The 26,181-nt window shown below is 37.0% G+C and overlaps 1 protein-coding gene across 2 annotated transcripts in view; it reads right to left on the bottom strand.

Moving 5' to 3' along the window:
* Window positions 1-26,181, bottom strand: part of slc38a10 (solute carrier family 38 member 10) — a 107,783-nt gene that overhangs the window by 16,078 nt on the left and 65,524 nt on the right. For both annotated transcript variants that reach the window (XM_055653980.1, XM_055653981.1), the window contains exon 12: window positions 225-380. In XM_055653980.1, the coding sequence (XP_055509955.1) occupies window positions 225-380 (156 nt within the window). The remainder of the gene's footprint in view (window positions 1-224; window positions 381-26,181) is intronic.

Raw genomic sequence — 26,181 nt, 5'->3', positions numbered from 1 at the left:
TGATCATGGCTGATCATCCACAATCAGTACCCCACAATTAGCACATTTCATTCATTCATCATCGTTGAAAACATTAGCGACGCAGTGGTGCTGGTCACAACAGTGAGAACAAATTCAAACCAAACAAAATTTTGTATGTCAGAGGTCAGATCCAAATTACCAGTTGATAATTAAAATCAATTCCCATTCTAAGTTCATTTGCACAGAGTAACCCCTTGCATTACCTTGGTCAGGGCGATCCAGCTGGACCTCTTCACCCTTGTCATCTCTATCATCATGTGGTTCTATTGGGACCTTTATCTGAGGTTGCTCTATAACATCTTTCTCCAATTTTGGACGGTCTCTATCATCATTCGCTTCGTTGATCACACCGTTTTCAGCTAAAAATACAGAAATCCGACAAAAAGCCATTATTCAGCTTTTACAAATTCTCACTGATTTGAATAATTATTGTGAATTATTTTGGCAATGCTTTGACATAATCTCAATTCAACCTCCATATGTCTACAGTAGCAAAACTACATTCAATGTAATTGAGCTTTTAAATTGTTCAGACTGTCCACAATGACAAAGCCCCTGTCCCTCTTCTTTAAAATGTAATGACCGAACCGGTTGTTCTAAATCTATTAGTTTGTCTAAAATTGTTTGTAACCCCCCCCACCCCCCCAACTGCTATGAGAGAGAGAGATAAATTTACTTTATGAAAGAACAGTCCCTAAAATGAACTCTAGGTGGTATTGTTCACTACTACACGAGTGGGAATGCAATAAAAGTCCCTGAAATTTAACATCTGATTCAGGTTCAGAATAATTTGTCACGAACACCAGGCTGCATTGAAATGCTCAGCTCACGTGAAGCTCAGAGTAAACAGCAAACTTACAATAATGTGAAATACAACCATAAATACAGGCACAAAACTGCAGAATGATGCGAGAACGAATTGCAAAATCCGAATGCTGCCAAAAGAATATTAAAGGAAAATAACGGAACTAACTCTGTCGTACTTAATTGGAATATTAAACACTTTTTGCAGTTCAAAATGTGCTCAAGAAAGTTTCATGAATTTTTACGCCTAAACATTTAAATCATTCAAATCGAACGAATTTATTCTAAATTTGTACTTCTTTGTGTACCTTTATCCAAAGCTATTTTGTGTTGATGTTTGAAACACATATTCCAATATGCCAATCATAAATTACCATATTGTAGGTATGTTGCAAAATGTACCTGAAGCGTCGCTGAAAATCTGTCCTAGCCCGTGTGACCGATTTTGGCGCCGTTTAGAGGGGGGCGGGTTTAAATCGAGGATGTTCAGCCTAGTTAATTATTAACGAAAAATCGCTGGAAGATTCCGTTGCTTGAGCTATTTTTAGTTTTAAGGGGTTTATAGTATTGTTATAGTAGGTTAAAAATTAACCTCTAAACCCGCGACCGCCGACAACGGGCCGGATCTCATACAGGGGACAACGGAAGGTAGGTTGTTTAATTTTACATTAAAAAGGGCTTATCAAGATCCCTTTATACAAAATTTAATGTTGCGAATAGCTAATTTGGGGCCCATTATATCCCGTATTTTTCTGGGCATTTGGGGGCACAAATCTATGAACAATGTGAACGTTCTAAACGAGCGCGTTCCACAGGATTCCCCACTGGAAAGCTGATTTAAATTCCATTAATTTACAGCAATTGAACACTAAATTCCTTCCATTTGGCCTATAAATTAATGCCAATGAGATTTAAAAATCATGTTTTATTGTGTATTCTTTGTGAATATTATTTGGACACTTAGGCTATTTAAAAATGTTAATCTTTTCTTAAGAAATGGATAGATGTTTAGATCTAGTAATTGAAGTTAGGAATTAGCTACAATTGGGTAACTAACTAACTATATGCTTTAATTTCAGGTCATCCAAGTAAGATTATTTTATATTTGTTTCAGAATGCTTCAATCTATGATAACTGAAAATTTCATTCAGTTCTCTTAATTTTTAAGAAAGTTATGGGCTTTTGACTGTCCACGATCACAGCTTTTTTGTTATGTCCATAGAAAATCAATGGGGAACAAGATGCTAATTTCCGAGTTTGAAAATGGCCATAACTTTTTAAGTATTTGAGGTATGAAAGTGAATTAGGTGTCAAATTAAACTTATTGTTATGCTTTATCTGATGGGATAAATTGCAGACTTGATTTTTAAAATCTCAAAATTTTGTAACATTGCTACATATTGGAAGGTAAATGGATTTCTATTTTCTGATGGTTTCCCCCATTAGCATTACAGACCACACGTGTAGAAACAGGCTAATGGACCATAGCACAACCTGTCATTCGGGAGTTCATTCCACTTCTGACAGTTTCAGAGACAAGTTCAGTTTTTTGTTATGTTTGCTTTTGCACATATAGCCAAGATTCTGTGGGTCCAAGGTTCAAAATTATCAAGACCGTATCTACCGTGACCATCCTACGACCTGTTGATGTTAGCACACTGAGGAAATAAACAAGTTTCAGTTTATTCTCAAAATACTGCGCTGCTGCTGATTTCTAATGTCGTACATTGTTCTGCTCTGCAAGAATATCATCGTGTTATCAGGAGAATGTTATCCTTTAACCAGCTGCCAGGAAGGACTTTCCTGTAGCTCCCTCTTGCTGACAAGATGATTTAATCACAGGAACACCACTTTTGAAGAATCGTGGCACAGACCTGCATCATAGCTTGTGCTCTGGCCAGTTATAACTTTGCTATCCAAATCCACTTTCCAAGTTCTAGAAAATTACTTCTCTTGGCAGATTTGTACAAGATCAACACAGCATTATATAAAGCACTTAAAAAAAAAAAATTACAACAAAATTAAACACTAAAGTTTCAGCCCATTTCCCAACATGCCAGTCTTGTCTACAGGTATGTACAAAGGCACTGGTTTATTGCAAAATAAAGTTTTCTGGACAATTAATCATCCATTTTTTTAGAAGACAAACACATCATTTCAGAAATACTGTTATAAGCTCATTATAGTAATGGCTAAACTAAAATGTAAACCATTTAAAGTCCTGCCCAATACAACAATGAATTTCATAAAAGTACCACATGCATCCTTAAGAATCGACGTATCACAATGCACTTGGAACAATTTAAATAAATATTTTTTAACATGCATGATATCCAGGAATTTCTATCCTGGAACAAACAACCTTGTGGTTAAAGCAGCCAGTGATTATTCTTGTGCTTTCAATTGTCCTTCAGTTAATTCTAATGCAGAACATGCATTAAAATATATTATTCAATCTTGCTGGTTCGAGAACAACATTCCAAACTCACTGAAAGGCTAAACATTTCCATTCCTGCTGGCCTGGCCAAGTTAATGTCATTAGTGAATGAATCCAAGGAGTTTAATGCAGAAAATGTGTTATAGACATTGTGTTAAAGCCAAAATTACATAGAGAAAAGAAAAGATGTTTCAAAAAGTCTTTCTAAAATCTTTTCTTATTTTACTATATTTCTATTGGACTGGTACATTATAATTTAACTACCAGTATTTGCTAAATTTGTGGAAGAACATCACATCTACTTCAAGACTGGCAATTTCAATGTTTGCATCAAAGTAGTGCGAGGACAGCTGAAACTGTAATCAACTTCCGTGAACACTGGAGCAAAGTCGAACATGGTGATTCATATATCATGGTTTTACTTCATTTCAGTCACTTTGGACCTTGACATCCAATCACCATAACACAAATTAATGATGACAGGATCTTCACATCTCTGCATGAATGTTAAATTTATAGCATGAATATGCTGTTACTTGCCACAGAATAACAGAGTGTGCTTGTGTAATAAATCAATATATTTGTAACTTTTTAAAGGTAAATGTTATAAGACACATGAAAGGAAAGGTAATATGGGACGTTTGGATAAGATATTTGGACAGGCTCATGGCTAGAAAATGTTTAGAGGGGTCCAGTGCAGGCAAATGGGACTAGCTACGATGGGGCATTTTGGTCAGCATGGACACAATGGACCATAGAGCCTGTTTCCACGCTGCATGACTAAAATAATTTAATTGCTTCGTTCTTGGTGCATATGACAATTAAACACTATTCTTGAAGTAAAGTTGTCACACAAAGCATTTGTAATAAGCGAGTTTGGTATTCTGACTGCCCATGCCCAGGTCATAGTTCACTCGCGATAAACATTCTCGGCAGCTGTGCTGTGCTGCATGAATACAGACCTGCATTTCATCTGTAGTCAGGATCAAACCCGGGTCTCCGGTGCTGAAATCACTGTTTAATTGCGACTGGACCGTCCCCATCCCCTCCCAAGTGTCCCATCTCTGTCTGGGGCCGGCTGGAGAAGTCCGGGGTGACCCTGGACTGACGGTACACCAGCCCGTTGCAGTTACCAACGATGCATAGAACACAGGACAGTACCCAGGAACAGGTCCTTCGGCCCACAATGTCTGTGCCGAACATGATGACAAGACCAACCTTTATCTACTTGCACATAATCCAAATCTCTCCAATTCCCTGAATCTCCACATGCTTATCCACAAGTCCCTGAAATGCCACAATTGTATCTGCCTCCACCGTGTACCCTGCCAACGTGTACCAGGCATTCACCACTGTCTGTGTGAAGAAATTGCCATACACATCTTCTTTAAACTTTACTCCTCTCATCTTAAAGCTATGCCGTTAAGTATTTGATTTTTCTGGGAAATGTGTTCTGACTGTTTACCCTATCTCTGCTACTCATAATTTTATATACTTCTCATCTCCCCACAACATCCAGCATTCCAGAGAAAACAATCCGAATCTGTCCTACCTCTCCTTGTAGTTAAAAGCCCCAATCCAAACATCCCCCAATTCAACACAACCATTTATAACCTTTATGTTAAGTGTGAAGTGTATGATGAGCCCTATTTAATCTGAGGAAATCCAAAATGATATGGTATAACTTGCAGTTTTGAAAAATGAAGGAGCTGGTCATCGACTTCATTAACTTGGGTGGAGTATAAGACCCAGTGTTTATCAATAGAGCTGAAGCGGAGATAGTCAACAGCTTCAATCTCCTAGGTGTAAACATCTTGGTTTGAACCACATTGACACCATGGCCAAGAAAGCACACCAATGCCTCTATTTCCAGCATCTTTCCAAAGACTTTTACCAATTTGTACAGATGCACCATAGAAAGCATCCTATCTGGATGCATGACAGCTTGGTAGGGAAAGAGTTGCGAATAAACCCCCATCTATCACACATTCCAGATTCCCTGCCATTGACTCCATCTATACTGCATGCTGCCTCAGGAAAGCAGTCAATATTATCAAGGACCACACACACACCACTCTTCTATCCTTTCCCATCCAGCAGAAAATACAAAAGCTTGAAAGCACACACCACCAGATTCAGGAGCAGATTCTTCCCTGCTGTTGTCAGACTCATGACCAGACCTCATGTGCTAGGGATGTATTTCCCAATCCTCCTATCTACCTCGTTACGGTCCTTGCACTTTTCTATCTGCAATTTCTATCTGCATTCTGTACTCTTAGTTTAATTTCTCTTTTTCGTTACCCGATGTACGGCACAATTTGCCTGGATAACAGTAAAACAAAGTTTTACATTGTAACTTACACATGACAAGAATAAGCCAATCCCAATGTTCTTTAGAGGGCTGCAAAATTTTACTATGTGTAACTATGAAGATTAATTTGTTAGCAACTTGATCTTTTTTAAAAACCTTATTTCACGCCTGCCAGCTGCTCAGATCACTGCAATGTAATAAAAGTACCTACTTTCTTAGAAATCAATTCCTTATTTTTGCAGTGACAGTTAATACTCATGTCCTATTGTAACAACGAGGCTTTGATGTGGCATGGTACAGGATAACATTTTTTTATAAAGCAACATTTTGCCAAGGGAATTTCAATTGCACTCCAAAAATTTACTATGTTCATTTTCCTGTATAATTTTCCAATCATTTTTTTTCCCCATTGCAAACATTGCAGGGATTGAGGGGCACAGGGCCTGTTCCTATGCTTTACTATCCTAAGTTCCACGAATCACTGGTACCAGAAACAACTGTTTGTGTGTAAAAAAAAATGTGTTCTTTCTGTTGCCAAACTCTTCTGAGAAATCAGTAACTTAAAACTTTAACAGTTAGGTGACACCATCTTCATTTTTTTTTCTTTTCACAAAGATGTTTGCTTCCGGTACCAGGGATCATATGTTGATTTCATTACTAAATACAATAATGCAGAACCGCTTGGAGTACATGAAATGCACCCCAACAAATTAAAAAAGGCCAAAGTGTGTCAGGTGGACCAGTGCATGTACCTTGTCCATCACAACCCTGCTAGAGATCTGGAAACAGGAGACTCAGAACGCAACAATACAAAAGATAAGCAATTTACTCATACTATCCAGTTAATTCGAGAACCAGGCTCAGAATCGGACTAATTCCCCATTGCTTTGCAGTTGTTTGCACTCATGTTAAACATACTATTTAAAAAAAGTTTGAGAAACGTGGGTTCAGTTTAATGTTTCATTTAAAATACAGGATCTCCGAAAATGCAGCTTTGTTAATTTGCAGAACTGAGGCAATCAACCAAGATAAAACACTCAAATTAGAGACAAACAGCACAGATTGCTGCATCAAGAATGAACTAATTTAAATATAATAACCTGAAGTACTGGGCTTCCAAAAATTCATATTAATTGGTTCGATAATGGATAGAGAGGAATAAATAAAAGAACGTATCCATTGTGGTTTCTATTGATGTATACTCCTCCAAAAACACCCCATATCAACCATAGACATTTCAAGATTGTCCCAAGGAACAATTGAAGTGCTAAAAATGTGTTACCATGTGGACTTTTCATTGTGAAAGGTAATCAGGATTATACTATCAGTGCTGTCACTGTTTCTTAGCATGTTTGTTGGTGAAGTAATAGGAAAGGATATGCTATTTTAATACGCTTTCCAGAAAAATGTTAAGAACATATAGTGCACAAAGGGTTAAATGTTAACAGAAAATGAATTAAAATGCTAAGTCTTCAAACGAATTGACGTAGACAGATTTTAGGGAACTTCAATATGCGCAAAGCTTTGAACAGTATGAACCATACACTGTTCTGAATCTTAGCCACACAGAGGAACTTCCTGACCAGTCAACCTTTGACCTTTTCATCAGTGACATACATTCAGAATGACATATACGGCTTTCATGCACATTCGAACAAGGCCCCCACACTGAAAAAGGGCAGGAATCTACACAAAACCAGAACCCTTTATGCATTACAAAACAGAAAGGCTTAATAGAACCAGGAAAATCCTTCACTGTGGTGCATGGCTCAAGAGGTGCAGCCTCAACGCACATCTATGCACAAAGGATTTCCAAGAACAGAAAAGCTGCTCTTATGTGACAAGAAAGTTAGATTTTAATAATCTTGAGGAAAACACAATATGGGGCTGCTCTCAACTCACATATTCCAATACTCCCATTATAGTTCTACATTTCCAATGCAAATACATTTTCCAAAATGTAGCAAGCTGCTTTAATCACATTCTTCCAACAATGCTTTCCCCAGAAGGAAGAAGTTCTATTGACAAGGCATCCCAAAGTAATTTTTAATCAAATCTTTTTTTACCTTCCCTAAACCACAGTATTGTCGTGTGATTGCAGTGATTATATTTTTAGAAATGATGCAGGCATATGCAGATTATCCTGTACCACTGAAAAGTATTAGTTGGTTTATGTCATCCAGTTCAGATTTATCCTTCCCATAATCTTGGATCTCCTGTCTGTGCCCTTTCAAGGCATTTAGGCATCAACATTGACCCCAAGTCAGATTTTGTTAGCTTCAAAGTTGGTCACAGGCTACATACACATTGGTAGATTCTGTTCCCCAAATTAAGCTTCGGATCAGTTGAATCTAAATCCCATATTCAGCCAAACACTTTACGTGCACCAGTTATTTAGAAGCAGCGTTTTTGTGATCTGTTAACAATTTAGTAAATATGTAGAATATGAATAGTCCACAAAATATTGAAGAGCTTTAATATTACATATTTAATATTAAATCTACAAGTTTTGTAAAAGGGTTTCACTCCTTAAAGTGAACATATTTTAAATTAAAGTATTAAGAGTTGCTTGATAGGTGGTTTTGTATTTGACATCCAACTGGCAATGAAAAGCTCAAGTTCAAAGGGAAACATTACCCAAACTCAGGTAATTTGAAAAAGCAAGCACCTTACAGGCAAGCTTTCCACTGTAAGTATACCTCAAGCTGTAGATTCCTGCATCCCTTCTGATACAGAAGGACCAAAAGCTGAGAACTTATCAACCCAATTGGAATGGCATGTCAGCCTGCCACAGGTTTTTTTAGTTTTGGTCTTACTCAGAGCCAAGAACTGTAATTTCAAGCAAATATGGTTTCTTACCAAACATTGCAAATCATTTGAAATAAACTATTTTGCTTACTATTTTCACTTTAAGAGGCACAAGTGCATAAAACACATGCAAGTCAATGTTTATTCCCTATTACAAGCTGTCCATAACTTTTTATGATCAGTAGTGATACTGAAGTTCTAAATAGCCTGCAGATTAGATCTATACAAGGTGGATTCAGGAATATTGTTCGTTCAAATCACGACATATTGTTGGTAGTGAAAGGGTAAGCAGGGTCCTATGGTAATAACTTTATTACAATAACGAAGTGTAGGAGGCGATTTGTTTTCTAAATGGTTACTACAGTGCCCCCCATAATGTTTGGGACAAAGACCCATCATTTATTTATTTGCCTCTGTACTCCACAATGTGAGATGTAAAAGAAAAAAAAAAAAAAATCACATGTGGTTAAAGTGCACATTGATAGATTTTATTAAAGGCCATTTTTATACATTTTGGTTTCACCATGTGGAAACTACAGCAGTGTTTATACATAGTTCCCCCATTTCAGGGCACTATAATGTTTGGGACACATGGCTTCACAGGCATTTGTAATCGCTCACTTGTATTTAATTGCCTCCTTAATGCAGGTATAAGTGAGCTCTCAGCACCTAATCTTTCCTCCAGTCTTTCCATCACCTTTGGAAAATTTTATTGCTGTTTATCAACATGAGGACCAAAGTTGTGCCAATGAAAGTCAAATAGGCCATTGAGACTGAGAAACAAGAATAAAACGGTTAGATATTAGCCAAACCTTAGGCTTACCAAAATCAACTGTTTGGAACATCATTAAGAAGAGAGCACTGGTGAGCTTACTAATCACAAAGGGACTGGCAGGCTAATGAAGACTACCACAGCTGATGACAGAAGAATTCTCTCTATAATAAAGAAAAATCCCCAAACACCTGTCAGACAGATCAGAAACACTCTTCAGGTGTAGATTTGTCAATGACCACTGTCTGCAGAAGACTTAATGAACAGAAATACAGAGGCTACACTGCAAGATGCAAACCACTGGTTAGCCGCAAAAATAGGATGGCCGGTTTACAGTTTGCCAAGAAGTACTTAAAAGAGCAACCACAGTTCTGGAAAAGGGTCTTGTGGACAGATGAGATGAATATTACCTTATATCAGAGTGATGGTAAGAGCAAAGTATGGAGGAGAGAAGGAACTGCCCAAGATTTAAAGCATACCACCTAATCTGTGATACATGGTGGTGGGGGTGTTATGGCCTGAGCATGTATGGCTGCTGAAGGTACTGGCTCACCTATCTGCATTGATGACACAACTGCTGATTGTAGCAGCATAATGAATTCTGAAGTGCATAGACACTTCCTATCTGCAAAAGTGCAACTAAATGCCTCAAAGTTAATTGGCCGGCGGTTCATTCTTCAGCAAGACAATAATCCCAAACGTACTGCTAAAGTAACAAAGGAGTTTTTCAAAGCTAAAAAAGTCAATTCTTGAATGGCCAAGTCAATCAACCGATCTGAACCCAATTGAGCATGCCTTTTTTAATCTGAAGAGAAAACTGACACTAGCCCCCAAAAAAGCATAAACTAAAGATGTTTAAGAAGGAACTGCAGATGTTGGAAAATTGAAGGTAGACAAAAATGCTGGAGAAACTCAGCGGGTGAGGCAGCAGATATGGAGCGAAGGAAATAGGCAACGTTTCGGGTCGAAACCTCGAAACGTTGCCTCTTTCCTTTGCTTCATAATTGCTGCCTCACCCGCTGAGTTTCTCCAGCATTTTCTTCTACCATAAGCTAAAGATGGCTGCAATACAGGCCTGGCTGAGCATCACCAGAGAAGACTGGTGATGTCCATGACTCGCAGACTCAAGCTGTCATTGCATGCAAAGGATATGTAACAAAATACTAAACATGACTACTTTCATTTCCAAGACATTGCTGTGTCTCAAACATTAAGGTTCATTGAAATGGGGGGGGGGGAACTATGTATAAACACTGCTGTAATTTCTACACGGTGAAACCAAAATGTTTAAAAATGGCCTTTGTTAAAATCTGACAGTATGCACTTTAACCACATGTGATTTTTTTCTATTACAAATCTCAAATTGTGGAGTACAGAAGCAAATAAATAAATGATGGGTCTTTGTCCCAAACATTATCGAAGGCACTGTAAATCTAGGCTCTGTAAATTCTGTAGAATTCTATTTGACATTGTTCAGATTCAATGATCTACATCTGACTCGTCCATTTCAGTTTAAACAAAAACAGACTACTTTAGATTAAATTCTACTGATGGTGTAAATTAGAAAAACAAGACTAAGTATTTGGGAGATATCTTTACATACCACAAAATATGCTGGCAGCACTCGAGTAGAATCCGATTTAAAACAAAATTATTGATAACCTCATCAACATAAAATTAACTGTCAAGGCTATTGCTGGGCTTCAAATTTGTAGGATGTTGATAAGTGTATTTTTAAAACTAACAGGCAAAACAAGATATGCACCCAGTGAAGGTGAACTGAAGAGTAATAAATTATATTCAAATCAATTTCGGCATAACCAAACAGCTGAAATGCTCTCTATACCTCTCTTATGTTCTGTCCCAACCCTTTATTTTCATTGAAAGCAAAATAATATGTATTTCTAACCTTGTACATCATGGAAACTTGCAACCTCATATATTCTTACCGTGCAATAAGTACACACATATAACCTTGTAAATGTTCTCAAAAATCTATAAGAGTGGGAATAATCAAAGAAACGGTCATAAAGATTCAAAGAACTGCACAGGTGATAACATTTCCTCTGTTTAAAAAGGTTAGCAGAGCTGCTGCAATGACTTCCTGTTTAAGAGGCTTTGGCCACTCAGTAAATTTTAAAGAGCTGCATTGGCTTAAATGGGCTTCTATGTATTACCACAGTATGGATTCAGGGGTGATTTGACTGAAGTCTAAATTAATAAAAGAATGAGACGGGTTGGGTAGGATCAGGAACAGAGTATACAAGGGGCGTAACATCTTAGACAGTAGTTTAGGTTACCAAAGTACAGTGAAAAGCTTTTGTTGCATGCTAACCAGTCAGTGGAAAGACAATACATGATTACAATCAAACCATCCACAGTGTACAGAAACAGGATAAAGGGAATTACATTTAGTGCAAGATAAAGTCCACTAAAGTACGATTAAAGATTGTCTGAGGGTCTCCAATGAGGTAGATAGCAGCTCAGAGATAGACACAAAAAGCTGGAGTTACTCAGCTGACAGGCAGCATCTCTGGAGAGAAGGAATGGGCAATGTTTCAGGTCAAGACTCTTCTTCAGACTCAGTTTGTGTGTAGGATGGTTCAGTTGACTGATAGCAGCTGGGAAAAAAAACTGTCCCTTCACATTTCCATACCCGTTGCCTGATGGGATAGGCTACCATAACATGTGGCATAGGGTGACACTTATGAAGTATGTACTAGTTTATCTTCGACAGGTACTCCTGCTCTTAGAAAGTCGCAACGCTATACAGCATGGATACAGGCCCTTCACCTACTTTGTCCCCTGCCGATCAAGTTGGCACACCGGGATATCCCATTTGTCTACAATTGGCCAATAGGCTTCTACATCCGTCTTATTCATATCTGTTCAAATAACTCATAATAATAAACTTCGATAGCTTCTTCTTTATTTGATATAATTTTCAACTAACCTAAGAAGTCATGGTAAATGTTGGTTTGATTGATTAGATTCAATCTTAAAGGGATTTTCTAGTTTTCATCCTGTTCATTGACCAGCACACAGTGCTAAGAAACTCCGGAGGCACATGTTCTTCACTGACAACAATTATTTTCCCCTTGTGTAAAGTATGATTCCAGTTATTTGATGGGCACTGACTTTAGATTTACCAGGGCCTCTGTCAAGTGTTACTTTAGTGACAAAGAATCACTTTGATGTCACCCCTGCAATTCTGCTCTTTAGTCTGTACATGGAGGTTTGAAACCAAGTGATCATCCACAAGGCATCAGTGAGGTAGTTAGTGAAATCTGTAACCCATCACAAGAAACCCGACAAATCCTTCGTTCCAAATACTGTAAAACAATATTGTGGAAAATTCCAGTAATGTTTAATAACCTACATTTTAGATTGCAGTAGATTTTCATTTCAATGACAATTCCGAAAGGCACTTCAAAGGCATTGTTATGCAAGGATATTAACCACTACTTTAAAATATTTTACAAACGTGTAAACTGCGTTGTGACCACACATAATTCTCTCAAGCTAGCCATTTCCATAGCAATATATAGAATTAAAGAGAGTAAGATGATGGAAGTTAACATGTTCTTAGAGTTAAATGATCATCAAGGAGCTATATTCATCTCATAAGAAACGATCCAAGTTAGAATACATAATTATCACAATAATCTAAAAATCACCCTGGAGGTTGTTTTGTATAATGTTGGCAAAACAGCGTGGCACTTAAGACTTTATGAGTGTGTCTGCTTTTACAAGCTGCGTGAGTTGGACTATAAAACCTGCTTTCTCCTGGAATTACAATCAACAAATTCTTACAGGCTAAGCAAAATCCTGGAGCAGTGTCACATACAACTAGAAGGCTGCTCCATTATTGCTCATCTTATCTGCAGATCTCATAAATTAATAACATTTACCAAAATAAAAAAAAAATCAGGGCAGCATTCTGCTGAACATAAAAGCTTTATATTTATCAGCAGGCTATCTTGATGAAATTTTACAATATTCAACAATAAATATTAACATTATCTTTGAAAATGTGAAACTTGCATATTTAGAAAGCTATAAAGTGATTAGGTCTGGAAAGTAATTCCCTTTTGAATAATCTTGAGGTAGTAACGTTCTTAGGGGAATAAGCACAACAGTAATAAAAAAAAACGGAATTAGAAGTGGAACAGCTACCTCTGGTGGAGTTGCAGCAGAGCTGGACCAGAACAATATCATAGAAATATGTATCCATCCAAAGGCAAACTTCAATTTTGTTCCAAATCTGTTTACATAAGATAACACTGGCAAAAGGATTATGAATATGCTGCAAACTTAGATTTAAAGTCAAGTATTTGTCAAAATCCAAAGCTGATTTTGAAAACTCAAGGCAATAATTCTTTAAAGTGTTCTGTTAAGAGTAAAACAGTAATATGTAAATATAGTAAATTATTTTTTGACTGCCATTTTTTGATTGAGGGCAGACAGAAAAGCTGGAGAAACTCAGCGGTTGAGACAGCATCTATGGAGCGAAGGAATAGGCGACGTTTCGGGTCGAGACCCTTCTTCACACTGATGTCGGAGGATGGGCGGGAAAAAATAAAGAAAGAGGCGGAGACAGGAAGTTGTTGGAGAGCTGGGATGGGGAGGGGAAGGAAGGAGAAAGCAAGGACTGCCTGAAATTGGAGAAGTCAATGTTCATACCGCTGGGGTGGAAGCTACCCAGATTTTTTTTAATTGTAAATTGTTTTCAAACTGTAGGTAAATTAAAAGATTTTTGACTTTTATATTTGCAAAAAGGCTTTTTTTCTATTTCAGAGATAAAGCATGGAAACGGATCCTTCAGCCCACTGTGTCCATGCCGACCATTGATCACCCATACACTGGTTCTATGTTCTAAGTGCTAAGGGCAATTTGCAGAAACGAATTAACCGACAAACTCTGTGCAGACAGCACCTGTAGTCAGGATCGAACCCGGTTGCTGGCGCTGTGAGCAAGAGTATTACTCGTATATGCATTAACAAGGCTCAAACTTGATAAATAGACAATCGACAATAGGTGCAGGAGTAGGCCATTCGGCCCTTCAAGCCAGCACCGCCATTCAATGTGATCATGGCTGATCACTCCCAATCAGTACCCCTTTCCTGCCTTCTCCCCATATCCCCCGACTGCTATTTTTAAGAGCCCTATCTAGCTCTCTTGAAAGCATCCAGAGAACCTGCCTCCACCACCCTCTGAGCAGTTAATACTGCTCTTTTATGTTTATGTAATTGAAACCCTTAGTTTTTGCCTTGTGCAGATATAGGTTATCCTTAAATTATTTTGAAGCATGACCTGCATCACTAACTGTAGCTGCACAGGTCTATGCTAGCATCGAGCTGGGGCGAACGCAAGGCTACATTCCAATTGATAGTGCCTTTTCCAGATATTTGTAATAATTTCCATTTAATGCATTTTGGCCAAGTGCTTTCTAATGCAGTTCAGCTGAGTATCATTTTACTCCTTGTGATGGAAGAGTGCCAAACTATATCACCAATTTCCTCTAACTACTAAATAGTACTTAACCCAATCCTCTTGTTTCACTCATGTAGATTTAAAACTTGCTCCTCCGAACACCTTGTGAAAATATATAAGGGTGTTTCCGTAAATAAGGGTACCAACCTGTGACATGGGTGGCCAAATTTGAAAGTTATTAAATCATAATGAAACACCATAGCATTAAACATGGGCATACCTATGATTCTTTTGACCTAATTTGTGATCAAAATCGATCCAAATTTAATTCTTTAAAATCTGGGATAGAGGATTTAAATTTTTTTTTTTAATTTTTTTTTAAAAATATAAAACATATGGGACACTTACTGATTTCTGAGCTCCCTTACGGAATGTCGGCACCTAACCCACCACGAGGCCCGTAGTTCATGCCAGGGTCATTATTAAGTATTTCATTGGAAAGCTTAAACACAAAATATAAACAATAAAATAGAAACAATAAATATAAAAAACGGTCACTCTGCTTTTAATTCACACAATTCACACGTGACCAAATGGACACTGCTACTCATGTTCTGCTGCAAAAACTCGGGCATCAGAAGACCATCTTATTGGGTGATAAATTATAAAAATCATAAGCATAATCAGAAATTGGCTTATATGGAGTTATTTAATTGCAAAATTAATGTAATCTTGTTGGTATAAATTAACATAACGTTTGATGAAATCCTGCTTGAAAAAAGTCACCAAAAAGGGCAAGAAAACACAGCAACATATCTGATATTTTTCCTTTGTAAAAACAGATTTATTTATTTTTGCTTCATTTCATTATTTTGGCTATATACCTTGATCTATATTACTTAAAATACAGGATATGAAACAATGGGAATATTACAAAAAAACAGGAAATTAACCTGGAAGTTTGAAGACCTTCAGTTTCACTACTGAGTGCTGTATTTACAGAAACACCCATAAGCATGACACATAAGAACATGTATGACGATCCTTGGTAAGTTTAGCTGTGCCATGGATTCTCCATGAATAGGCCAAAGATCTAAAACATGTTACACTATTTTAATCAGTGGATCTTAAACTATGGGTTGCAAACATCCTCCTAATGGATTGCTGATTTGAGAATGGTTTATCCTACACCCACTGCTCTCTTAACTTAGTTGACCTGAATCTACACTAAAGAATACACTAAAAAAATTAATTAAGTAACTGAATAAATTTATTGCACTAATTTATTTTAAGTTAATTTAAACATGAACATCTTGGCAATATTGCATCCACCTGCGGATATACAATTCATGCAGATTTTGCTTCAATAGAATATACTCAAACCAAGTTAGCAAGAACCAAATTGTAAAACATGGTATCGTATTTGAAATAAATCCTAACCTTGAAAACAGATTAAAGACGAAAAAAAAACTTGCAACTCCGAAACAAAAATGCTGAAAATACGCAGCAGGTCAAGAAGTAAATGTGAAAAGGTTTGTTTCATAAAGATCTTTTGGGAGAATGGAAAATTTAGAAAGCAAGCATACTTTAAGCTCTAGAGAAGGGGAAGAAAGACAAACAAAGTGAATTGACTGTTATAGGCGAGACGGGAGGCGAAAAGATGTGCTAATTATAGCAGCTAATCTTTCTGGAGGTGTAAATGGAGAAATTACTCAAAAATCAGAAAATTGGAAAAACAGTGCTTGAGGTAGTATATCAAATCATTGACATCCCACCATCATCGATTCCCTACTTCTCTCGTTTATTTATCAGTGAACAGAAAGCTACACTTATCATCCAATTAAATGAAATAGGCCATTAAATACAGGAACAATCTACAACGCCTCTAACTGGACTGATAATCATGGCTGATCCATCTTTCCCTCTCAACCCCATTCTCCTCCCTTCTCCCCATAACCCCTGACACCCGTACTAATCAAAGTGAACCTAAATATCAACAGAGTGAAAAGGACAAGGAATATCAACAGTATGGTAGGATTTGTGGCATGGCCTGGGGGCAGCAGTTAAATTCTTCGGCAGTGGCAAGAACAAATTCACTTCCAATACAGCACAAACGTACATCAATAATAGCAACAGAGATTTATTCAAATTGAAAAATGTGAGTAGTTTTAATCATGTAATATTATATCTAGATTTAGATTTTTGAGACCCTTTCAGACTGATGGATCCCCACATGAAATGTCACCTGTCCATTACTTCCACAGGTGCTGCCTGACCTGCTGAGATCCTCTAGCACTTTGTATTGCTCAAAATTCCAGCACCTGCAGTCTCCTGTGTCTGCTGGGATTTTAACTTTATTACATTAATCCAGTGGAAGCTGATGGTAAGGAATAATTGTCCTCAAAATGCCCAATGGAGGTGGGGAGTTGGAATGTGTGCCTCTGAGATAACCCATCTCATACTCTGAACCCCAAATCCCTTAATTTAGCAAAGGGATGGTAGAAGGTGATATTCTTAAAATGATAGTGATATCACAATATTATCCAAGATATAAACAAAATGGGATTTGGCATTTTACTTCCTCACCCCACCAAGTAATTCATAATTGCATCGTGTTTATACAATGGAAAATTGAACAATTTTTAGTGTTATTTTTCATACGAGGAAAATCTTTTTAACATTATTTAAACTTGAATTAATTCATAATTAATTGCCACAATTAAACACTTATACAAGTAATTACTGATAGATTTAGTTTTCCTGATGCAAGGAACACGTGCTCATTGTGGACTGAATTTGTTTATTTGGGGCACAACAGTAGAAATTAGTTTGTTGGAAGGCAAGAGAGAAGCAAGATGCCAAATTTGTGACATGTCATAAATGAAGTTGGTGTGGTTTCGCTTCAAAGTCGTGCATGGCCGGGTTTTATTTTTCATGAATTACCCTGATGTCAGATTAGTCACCAATGTGGTCTCAAAAGTACTTGTTATTATACAGTATCTATTTTAATTTGCACAGTTATAGAGACTTGAAACAAAGTGTTGCAATATATCTTTGCATACTTCCTAAAAAAAGTAGACGATTTAAACAATATACGGGAGCACTGGGGGGGGGGGGGGGTCCCCTCTCTGTCTTCATGCAAATTTTCCATAAAGCAGTGCCAAATAGCTCTGGCCAGGATGACTGCTTTCATTTTTATTCTTCATTAACAAAACATTAACCAATTCCACCAGCTAGCTTATTAATTAAAAATCAATCCACAAAGCAAAAACAAGGTACTTGTTCAAAGTAAAAACACATGTTAATACAAAACAAGCTTGTGTAAATTGAATGGGAAACAGATGTTTATTGATTAAGGGGCACAGGTGATGGAAAAGCTGTGCTGGTTTAGAGTGCACTCGCTATTATCCAGAATGGAGATGTTTCCCAGATTCTTGAGCATATCCATAATAGCTGCAATTTCAAGTTGGGAGAGATCCGATTGTGGTTTAACTTACTTACTCAGGCTGTTAGCCCTTTGGCTACTTTAATACTTTTCCCCAGTAGACCAACACTAAAGCAGCAGCACAGTGCCAGAACAATGATATTTCAAGTTTAAATCATGTTAAAAAGATTTTCCTCGTATGAAAAATAACACTAAAAATTGTTCAATTTTCCATTGTATAAACACAATGCAATAAGATCACAATTTAAAAAAAAAAGCTCCCATAACACAATTGTGCAAATGTAATACAGAATGTTCAATGTTCTTTAAAATGAATCCTAAAAATTGCTGACCTACTGAAATTCGTTTTCCACTTCTTCCACCCATATAGTGCCAGAATTAACATCAACTACACCACGGTTTTGTATGATGTACAGTAAATACCCATTGAACAGCTCAATAATATGGATATTCAGTCATCACAGAACCTTTCATACTACTTCTTTTAACAGGCTTCCCCTGTGTCAGCTGTTCAATTGTATTTTATTAGATCTTTGTTTTATTCCAATTAATGCTTAATTAAGGCAAAAAGAACTTGAACTACAAATTTTAATATACTTCCTTTTATGAGTAGTTTAAATATAGTCAATCAAATTGAGCCTTTGATATAATTATTTTGTCTGCAGGCTACAATAAAGGTTCACGATTTCCCTAAACATACAAAAGTTAGCCAAATCATCACTCAGCGGGACTGAATTTCATAATTTTTTCCCCAAGCAAATACCACCTCATTGTTAAAATTGCTGTAGTACATTCTGAAATTCTTTGAATTACTGTGACAAAGTACACAAAAAGCAAACCTGATTTACCAGAACTAAGCTCATTTTATTTCATCTAACTGCAAGAAAATATTGTTCTGTGAAACAAAAATTACACAATTAAAAGCCCTCGACTGGATTTGTAACACTTAGCTCAGATGCATCTACGCTGAGCATAACCACCTTGGGGTTTATGCATTTGTAACCAGGGTTTGCTATCCACTGCCCTGTAAAGTTGTCTGGGAGGGCACAATTAAATGTAAGATATTAAACATGCTTGCAAATTCTTTTTAAAATAAAGCCTCAAGGATGTGGCTGGGAAATGGACTTCAAGTTTTACTACCAGTCAGCGCTTTCTCTTCCCGTAGCTGCACACTAATGAACAGAGAACATCACCATATTACCATTAGTACTCACATTTAGTGGATTTTATGACTTACTCCCTTGAGATCAACTCAACGGACTACATTTGTTTACTGCTTAATTTTTCTTATCAGTTGCGCTATTTCTTCTGTAAATTAACTTTCCCACAATTACAGTAAATACAGGTATTAGAATTCTTGTAACTTGTAGGGGCTAAATTGTATTTATCTTTAACTGCCCATTCTCTACAGTGTTCATATTATCTGATTTCAGCACTTCAAATGCTGGGGCAGGTAATCCCCCAAACAGCTAATCCAACTGTGGAACAGACTGAGCAGAGCGGCCGAATGGACTCCAATCCAGCTCCTCAGCACCGAAGCAGCACATCCTTCTGTTTTGTTAGTCTCAGCACCCCTTTTGGGGTGGGAGATTGCAACCTTCATGGGGTCCGCCCTGTTTCGACGAATGCAATCAACCTGGCATGCACAATCAAGTAAGATCAAATAGAACAAGTTGCCCTACAACTTTAGGCTGTGCACGCCATACGCAAGAAGAAGCAATCCTTTACAAACGAACACATGCACCCAAGTTAACACATGCACATAAAGTATTAAATGGAAATTAAAAACTAAGATGATGTAACTTATATCATCTTAGTTTTTTAATTTTCATTTAATACTTTAACTTGCTTTAATTTGTAATAAAGTTTTATCCACTAAACTGTTCCCAACTAACTGGAGTACATTGGCGTTAATTTAATGCTATTGTAAATATACAGACATCAGCTATCTGGAAATAGATATTAAAAATGCTTATGATCAAATTGGGAAGCATTCTAAAAAATGAATCCAGGACCATCAGGCTTTCTCTTCCTGAAGGTGGTTTTGTGTAAATCCTCAAATCTATTACTTTGTGCCTGTGGTAATCTTTTCCCATGATACAGAGCTTGGATTAAATTGTCTAATTAAAGTTAGTCAGAGCAGACCAGTAATGGGTGCTGTTTCAATAGGAAAAGGATCAAGCACAGTTTAAATTAAAAGAACAAAGTTGTAAGACAGAGTTCCATACAAAAGAGAGCAAAAGTTAAGTTTTCTCTTGAAGGTATGATAAATAGGAATAATATAAATCAAAAGGGGAGGATAATGGAAAAAGACAACCAAATAGAAGACTTTAACACAAATTGAAGTGTAAACCAAAAGGAGTTATGGGATCACAGTGATGCTTAAGAAGCAAGTACCACTAAAGAGTAGATTGAAAGCTACAGGAAGTACATGTCCAAGCACCTAATGGAGATACATTTTCCAAAACAAATGGTATTAAACAATCCCTTTGGCTATGGTTTTAGATCAAGATGACCTGGAATCAGTTGGAAGGGAGTAATTGACCACTGAATTGTACCAATAGGAAATGAACTAAGACAAATGTATTCATGTTTAAAACCCGCAAAAGAGTAATTGTGTCCACAAACCTCTGGTAAAAGATGAAATTATATTACTAGACATTTAGGATGACAGGAGATAATTAAGGACAGTTAGTATTGATCCAAAAACAGATCATGATTTCTCAATGAAACTACATTTTAAGATGATCAGACGATCACAAATGAAAAAGGTGGTTGATATTTACAAATGGGTGTTAAGACATACAATTAGATCCAAAATGTAATTAGATTTTACAAATTAAGACAACTACTATTGAAGATAATATTCAGACTGAAGTGGAGAAGCTGCCTGACCCACTGAGCTGCTCCAGCATTATGTGTCTACCTTCGATTTAAACCAGCATCTGCAGTTCTTTTCCACAGCATAATTAAATATCTATTTTTCAGATTGTTTTCATGTAGATAGCTGCAACTACAGGCATTTGATTTTAATTGTAATTCAAATATAGGCATGTTGAATTGTACTGAAACTAGGAAATTTACATTCTATCAAAAACAAGGAAGATTTGCAAGAGGACATTGACAGGTCAATGAAGTAGTTAGATAAATGGCAAATACAAATCAATGTAGGTGAATGTGAAATAATGCATTTCAGGAAAAGCACCAAAGGTATGTACAGCATAAATGGTAAAATTAGATAGCATAAAAGGTGCAGAGATCGAAGGTGGCGTATGGAGAGATTTTTAAAAGGTTGCAATGAAACTAGAGACAGCTGCAAAAATGTAATGGAATTACGGGATTTTAATAATAGGGGCATTATAGGGTCTTAATAATAGGGACATTACAGGATTTTAATAATGAGGCACTTAATAATAGGTCAAAGAAGTGACACTGAATTTGTAAAAGATAATACTTAGATAACATTCAGAGTATTGTGTCTAGCTTCAGGCAGGATATTAGAGCCATGCAGTGGGTATAGTGAATAATTTACTAAAAAAACACCAGCACAAGAAATTATTATTAAAAGAGCCTTTTGAAAAGCGATTTCTCACTGAAGCATATAGGGGAACAGAGGACCAAATAAAAAGATTTAAAAGCGGCAATAATAGATCAACACAGGAAGGTGGGGTGATTGTCATGGATTGTCAGAACAAATTAGGTAGTTAGAAGAGTTTTCTTATCATGGTAATACCATCACATTTATGTATTTAAACAAAATGTATACCTCACGCTGCCTCGGTAAGGCCAGCAGCATAATCAAGGACGAGTCGCACCCTGGCAACTCCCTCTTCTCCTTTCTCCCTTCTCCCATCACGCAAAGGGTATAAGAGTGTGAAAACGTACACCACTAGATTCAGGGACAGTTTCTTCCCAGCTGATATCAGGCAACTGAATCATCCTACCGCAACCAGAGAGCAGTGCTGAATTACTATTTCCCATTTGATGACCCTCAGACTATCTTTGATTGGACTTTGCCGGCTTTACCTTGCACTAAACGTTATTCCCTTTATGTATCTATACAGTGCAAATGGATCAAATGTGATCATGTATTGTCTTTCCGCTGACTGGTTAACGCGCAACAAAAGCTTTTCACTGTACCACGGTACACGTGACAATAAACTAAACTGCAAATACCAAATTAGAGGTGATCTATGTAGGCAAAAAAAGGGAGAGATGGGGACATTGAAGTGAGGCTGGCACCTGCACAAGCAAATTGCACCCTTCAATTATATGATTAACCATTCCCCTCAATTGCACTGTAACTGAAATGTAACAGTGTAAATAATGAGTCATCACAGTGATTTTCCAAGTACAGCGCTAACAGTTGAGTTCTATAATATATAAAGCTAGTCATAGGAAGAACCTTTTGTTTTGCACAATGTCATTCATGCAGTTTCTTTAGCAATTCTATGTCTACACTTCCCCTGAAAGAAAAGCTAGTTCTGGTATTTTCTGACCGGTTGAACTTGGGAGATTTTAAGCAAATTATCTCGATTTGCACAGAGTCTTATACAAAAGAAATAAGAAGCTTGGGATATGCCTGTCAAAAATGATTCTATCAGACCTTTGTTAAGTGGCTGCTTTGGCAGATAGTCAACATTCCAGATCTTGTGCTATATTTTTAATCAAAATATGTAATTCTTTTGACTCATTCATCACTAATTGTTCAACATGGAGAATTCACCAAATTTTGAAATGTTTCCATGGTGCTGGACGATTACTGCAGCTTTTCAGCCGTCTGAACACAATAGGTTCATTGTATCTAGTTATTTTTTTTATTACATGATATCTATAAAGTATTTTTCAAAAATAATAGAAGCATTCCTATTCATTGAGAAACCTGAAAGGTATTCTACCGACTGATCAAATTCCAGTTTAAAAAGATACTCTCCCCTGCCAACATTCTCACTGTATTTTTAAATTTAGCTGTGTGGTAGCATTAGGAGCTAGAATGAGCTCTGGTGCAGTGCCAGCTATTTTGCCCGAGGTCAATTCCAGATAACTGTAACAAAGGCCAACACCCAGAGTACAGAAATAACATCCAATGAGAAATAGGAACACTTATTCATTGGAAAGAATGGCAAACCCTCTTTCATTGAATCACGTTTATTCAACGAGAAGGGAATGAAGCATCAGGCTGGCTACCTCCTAAGATATTTATATGCAAAACGACTAGAATATGATACGCTACCTGTAAAAGCAGTGGAATGAATGAGATCCACTGAAAGTAATCGTGAGCGGCACGGTGGTGCAGTGGCAGAGTTGCTGCCTTACAGCACCAGAAACCCAGGTTCGATCCTGACTACGGGTGTTGTCTGTAAGATGGTACGTTCTCCCCATGACCTGCGTGGGTTTTCTTCGGGATCTCCGATTTCCCCCCACACTCTAAAGACATACAGGTTTGTTGGTTAATTGGCTTTGCATAATTGTAAATTGTCCAGAGTGTGTGTAGGATAGTGCAAGTGGGCAGGTATCGCTGGTTGGCGCAGACTCGGTGGGCCGAAGAGACTGTTTCCGTGCTGTATCTTTAAACTAAACTAGAAACCATTGCTCTTTCTTGATGCTCGATTGTGATCAAGATTATTTAACATGTCCATTGACCGAACAACAATACCAATTGCAATATGATGGTGCTACCTCTGAATATGTTACAGGTTTTTGGGACTGACTGGGTTTTGCCGATTCAATTGAATTTCACTGACAAACCTCTCATAGGTGACAGAGGACCATCCTGTTAATATGCACGAACACTGACAATTGAACAGTTAATTGGACTTTATACAGTTCCCAAAACCATTTTAAACATAGCCCTATACCACTCTGAAGGAAACTAAAAGATCAAAAATCCCAAAACATGTCAAGAGCTCTGCCGTATGCAAAGTCATTTAACAAATGATAACTTGTATCCATATAATTAGCTCATCACATTGCTCAGAAATAACTGACAATAGCTTAAATACAATTAATTACTTTGAAGCGCAGTGTCTTGTGCAGGCAAGTACAGTAACCATTTTTGCACACATTAAACCTCCAAATATAAAATACTGTGAAACCTTAGAATTAAGTTTTAGCGGAATTGATAAGAGCTCCATGAAAGAAAGCTGCTAAGATCAATATCATGTACATATGCTCCACTTGAGGCAAGAGAGCAAGCACACACAGCTTTAATGTTTCATTTGAAGGAAGTGCCACATGCAATTTAAGCAAAGGTAGCTGAAACTTTCAATCAAAAGAGCACCGTGAAAAAAGTAAGGTTTTTGTGATGGTAATGTACATTTGTTTCACATTTTTAGACTCTTTTTACAAAATGAGTAAACCATGGGTCGGTATTCTTTATGGGCAATTATTTATTCTCCTGACAAGTTGTCAATGGTTATTGTTTGTGCAAAGAGCAAATACAGCATAATGACTGAAAAGCACTAGTCAAAGATAATTTTATAATATGAATATTATATGAGTATAAACCGATTAAGATTCAGTCTGAAGAACAGTCCCGACCCGAAAAAGCGCCTATCTATGTTCGTCTGAGATGCTGCCTGACTTACTGAGCTATTCCAGGTTTGTCTTTTTTAAACCAGCATCTGCAGTTCCTGGTTTCTGAATATTAAGATATTGGGCTTGTTTAAGCAGATTTTATATGGGATACATACAAAGGACAGACCTATAATTTTGTAATAAAAGTTCTGGATTAAAGCAACTGAACACAGCAAAATTAGTGGCACAGTGGGTCGTGCTGCTGCCTCACATGTCTAGAGGGATACAATCCTGACCTCTGGTGCGGTCTGCATTTTCTCCTTGTGAATACATGATTTCTCCAGTTTATTCGCAATTTCAAAAGTCTTGCTGATCAGTAAGTTAACTGGTTACTGTAAAATTACATCTGACGTATGTGAGTGGCAGGAGATTGAGATAGACTTGAACGGAACAAGTCAATCATACAGAAACAGTCATTCCACAGTCATACAGACTCTTCGGCTCAACTTGCCCAAGCTGCCCCATCCACACTAGTCCCACTTGCCCAAATGTCTGTTTGGATGCACGAGTTGTTGGGAACTAAGGGAGGATAATTGGAATTGTTCAGAGCTGGCAAAGACTCAGTGGGCTGAATGGCACAAATCTAAATAAATGAGAAGTGAGAAATAGGAACAGGAAAAGGCCATATGGCTCATCTTGCTACACCAGATCCCTCGATTCTTCCAACAATCAGATATTACTAATCTGAGTATTGAATGCATAGTGACTGAACTACTTCCAGCCTCCAGGAAACAGAATCCCAAAGACCCATCATCAGTGAATTAACTTACTTCACATTGTTTGCCAATTTATCAAAACCTCTTAAATTTAAAATATGCCACATATATTAATTCCTTCTTATCTATTCTATAAATTGACGACTCTGCTCAATTACATTATTATTATGTACCTTCCTGACAACACATCATTATAAATTGCAGCATTTTTCCAACTACTGATATCACACTAAAAGGTTCAGTTCCCTTTTTTTTTTTTCCTTTCTTCCTTAAGCAGTGGGATCACATTTGCTACATTCTAATCTATCTGAACCAATTGAGAATCCAAGGTGGTAGCTTTGAGAAGATATCTAAATCTTCCATATCCCCATAACCACTTCTTGCAAAACTCTTGAATCCTTGAGACATACGTTTTCAGGAACATTTCTCTATCACAAAAGGGATCGCTTCTTCTCAAAGCAAAGATATTTAAAGGAAAAAAAAAAGGAAAAAAAAAAAAAAATCACATCCTCTTACAGGTGCAATTACAGAAAACATTTCAGTTTCAGCATCAATTATAGTGGTAGTGTGGTAGCTGGGGGAATTGCTGTTAAAGTCACAGCTGTTAAACATTTAGAAGACGGGATGGTTCATTCTACTCCAAGTTGTGCAATAAATACTATATTTAGCTAAAAGCTTTAAAATGAATGTGTTTGTTTAATTTAGCAATATAGGTCATGTTTTTAATATTTGTATTTTCATAAACTTTTCAAATTTAAAGCAGCTTTATTCATTTGTGGTAGTTCAATACTCTTACCATTTAAACAAATGAAATCTAATTCTCAGCTGCAAGTGTTTTTTTCCCCCCACTTTTGGGTT

The sequence above is a fragment of the Leucoraja erinacea genome, chromosome 23 (genome assembly GCF_028641065.1).
Source record: "Leucoraja erinacea ecotype New England chromosome 23, Leri_hhj_1, whole genome shotgun sequence".
NCBI lineage: Eukaryota > Metazoa > Chordata > Chondrichthyes > Rajiformes > Rajidae > Leucoraja > Leucoraja erinaceus.
This window is presented reverse-complemented; position numbering and strand designations above follow the sequence as displayed.